This window comes from Egretta garzetta, unplaced genomic scaffold (assembly GCF_000687185.1).
Source record: "Egretta garzetta isolate BGI_Z169 unplaced genomic scaffold, ASM68718v1 scaffold377, whole genome shotgun sequence".
Taxonomy (NCBI): Eukaryota; Metazoa; Chordata; class Aves; order Pelecaniformes; family Ardeidae; genus Egretta; species Egretta garzetta.
In genome coordinates this window covers 1,233,222-1,236,418 of record NW_009260339.1, presented here as the reverse complement: position 1 = coordinate 1,236,418, position 3,197 = coordinate 1,233,222, and the positions used below count along the sequence as shown (strand labels likewise).

Sequence of the window (3,197 nt, the reverse complement as noted above, 5' to 3'; positions counted from 1 at the left end):
CGGCCCCCTGCAGCCAGGAGGGACCTATGTCGGCATCGCCTGGCTGGAGGCTTGCACAGGGCCCTTTGCTTGCCTCAGGTGTCCACCGTGAGCTGGACAGCAGCGGGGTTTTTGTCTTGTGCTTTCTCAGGGCTGCAGACTGGAGATGTATCCACACTGCCCTTGTGGGGCGAGTTTCTGTTTGGAGGGGAGAGAGGTGGGGGTCCCACTGCAGGCTGCTCCTCCACGGGATGAGCCAGGGCACCTGCTGGAACCGGACGCTGCAGGGTACCCGAAACGCTGGCGCCTGCGCTGCCCCAGCCACAAAAGCTCAGGGAAACACATCCCCATACAAGGGCGAGCGCAGGCAGGCGGTGGAGCGCTTGCACCAGGCGAAAGTGAGTGCCACTGAGCCGCGTGTCACCGATGAGGAGAGAGCGAGGATTTACTGGGAAAACTGCCCTATAAAAAACACACTCGAGGATCCTGTTTATTGTCTCATACCCTTCAAATACTCCACAGTTACAAACACTCCATACAGTTACAAGCTAAAAAAGGAGGTCAGGCAGTTCTCCCACACACTGTCTAGTCCACAGACTCAACAAACCTGCGGCACCCTCAGCAGGCAGCGTGGGTCAGACAGCCTGGGGGGCTCCTCCTGGGAGATGTTGGGCCACCTCCACCACGGATAAACAATCCCCACTGCAAACCTGGGCCACGGACTTGTTGCCTGATCCACACAGCTGCAGGGAGCAGAGGTGGAGGGAGCTGTGCCAGTGATGGGGGGAGGAAGGAGAAAGGCGAGAGGTTGCTCCCACATAAGACAGCCTCTCCCCTGCAAAACCCTGATGCTCCATGGGGCTCTGCAGCCCCCACTCTTCTCCAGGTACCTCCATCCTGGCTGAGCTCCACTGGAAACTACAGCCCACCAAAACGCTGCCAAGATGCTGGCCCGCAGAAGTCAACTGGCCATGCAGCTCTCGGAGGTTGCACAATGACTGGGCAGGGACTAAGCGCAAGAGAGTGACCACAGGCAGCTGCATCTTTGGGCCACACTCAGACATCCAGACAACCACCTCAACCATCAAGGGAGCCAAGTGGTCTCCCTCTCTAGCAGAAAGTTTGACTCCCCCCCCTCCTCATCCCAAAGCACTGGGGGAGTGTCCACACATACAAACCTATAGCCCAGACTTCCCCGTCCCCTCCCCACGTGAGCACTTACCCCCCAGGAACTGGATGCCTCCTGCCACCCTGCCCACGGTCCTGGAGATGAGCTCGGACACACAGCAGCCCATGAGAGCTGTCAGGGCCACCAAGAGGAGCAGCCCACAGCCCAGGCCTGTCACCACTGTGCAGATCCTCCACTCGGCGCTTGGGATGGCCTGGAAGGAGGCGTAGCGGCCACACTGCTCCACCATCACGGTCGTCTGGCGGCTCTCGTCCCTCACCGGGTAGGAACACCTCCGGAAAGTGCCGAAGGAAACCGACTTCTCCAGCTGAGACCCCAAGAGCCAGTAGGGCATGAAGAAGCCCACACAGGAGGCGGCGGCACAGATGAAGGAGAGGAAGGCCCAGACGACGCCGGCACAGGTGAGGCTGGAGGCCATCTCTGTATCTGCTCCAAGACCCCTCGCGATGGGGAGACAGAAAAGCAGCTGTGTATTTTAGAGGAGTTTTATGGATAATCCAGAGTCTCTTAGCCTTGACAAATCCTCACACTGGGAGAAGCTCGGATCCTAACAGCCAGAGGGATGTTTCCTCCCATCATGAAGTCAAAGGTCCCTAGTTAAATAACAACACACACAAAAAAGGAGAAAAACACAAGTTCAGTAAAAACCGACGTTAGAAAACAATGTTTATCTGCCCGAGTGTTTTTCCTTCCTACAGGACTTTTCATTACAACATCTCAATTCTCTGTCCCACCTCTGCAAGCAGCCGCTAGAATCGCTGTCAGAGATAGCAGCTGCCAGGGACGGGGGCACAGTGGTGGGAGGCACCCAGGAATGCTCTGCAGCCACCTTCAGGGGCATTCCCTGTACTTGCCTACTCACTTTTCTCCACCGTATGTCTTGATCTTCCCCATACTGACAAGGAAAAAAGGCGAGGTCTCATTTATCCTTAGCTAGTCAGGCCTTCCTCCTGCAACGTGTACTTCACATTATGCATGGCCCCACAGCTTCAGTGCAAAACCGCTCGCAGTGCCTAAGGCTTTTCAAGATCAGACCCTTGTGGCAGAGGCAAACCTCATTAACACACCCCCGAGACAAGTGTTAGGAGGTGACGCTTTTTCCAGCACTCCCTTAAGTTGTTGGCATCCCTGTGCAAAAGGAGCCTTTCATCATTTGACGTCCAAAAGTGCCAGAAGCCCCAGCTCCAGCCGCATCTTTTGGATTCACCCCCACACAACCTCAAGCAGCACACAATTAAAAAACAGGGGTCTCTCTTAATATTCCTGCTTGCACTTGGGCCAGCTCCTTCTCTTCTTTGCCTCTTCCCAGCTCAAACCCAGGAGCCTTAACCCCTCTGCATCCTTCTTGGACAACTCACAGCCTCTAAGCTCAGTACCGGTGTGACCAAGTGCATTTGACCATCACAGAAACCTACATGCTGCTTCCCAGAGGTTGGAGGTGTATTTCTCGTTAAATACATGCTGGATCATTACTGCAACTGCATTTCTAAATTTATGATCATTTCTCACAGTTGCTGCCAAATTAATCCCAATAGCTATTTACAGAGGCTTTTTTTTTTTTCTAAGCATGATTAGACACCGATCAGTGAATTCAATTCGTGTACGGGCAATAAAATGAATACTACTTCAGCACAAGGAGGGAATGCAGAGAAAGAGTCTGTAAGTGAAATTAAGCGTGTGCACCACACAAAAGTTTTGTTTACTTTTAAAACACTAAGAAGTCTCTTCTATAATGTTATAAAAGGCCTATGCTGCTACCCAAGACAAACGGACAGATTTACTCATAGCCTATCTGCAGAAATGCCTTTCGACCCACAAAACACCAAACCCCTGGGGATAAAAACTTGGGAGAGGGGCATAGGGTGCCTCCATCCCTCCGGAGGCATCTTCTGGAGAAGAATCTGCCTGTGCCTTGGCGTGGCATCAAACGCCTAAGGCAAAGCACTTGGGGAGGATCATTCCCTGAATCGGGGGAGGAGGTACGGCTGGAAATAGGGGACAACATGGAGGCTTCCAGGGGTAGGACCCT

At 53.6% G+C, this 3,197-nt stretch overlaps 1 protein-coding gene across 1 annotated transcript in view; it reads right to left on the bottom strand.

The window, feature by feature from the left end:
- The window catches only part of LHFPL6 (LHFPL tetraspan subfamily member 6), a 144,844-nt gene extending 143,258 nt beyond the window's left edge, over positions 1–1,586 (bottom strand). Inside the window, exon 1 of the mRNA XM_009642624.2 lies at positions 1,202–1,586. Coding sequence (XP_009640919.1) covers positions 1,202–1,586 — 385 coding nt within the window. The remainder of the gene's footprint in view (positions 1–1,201) is intronic.
- Between the last annotated feature and the right edge of the window lie 1,611 nt (positions 1,587–3,197).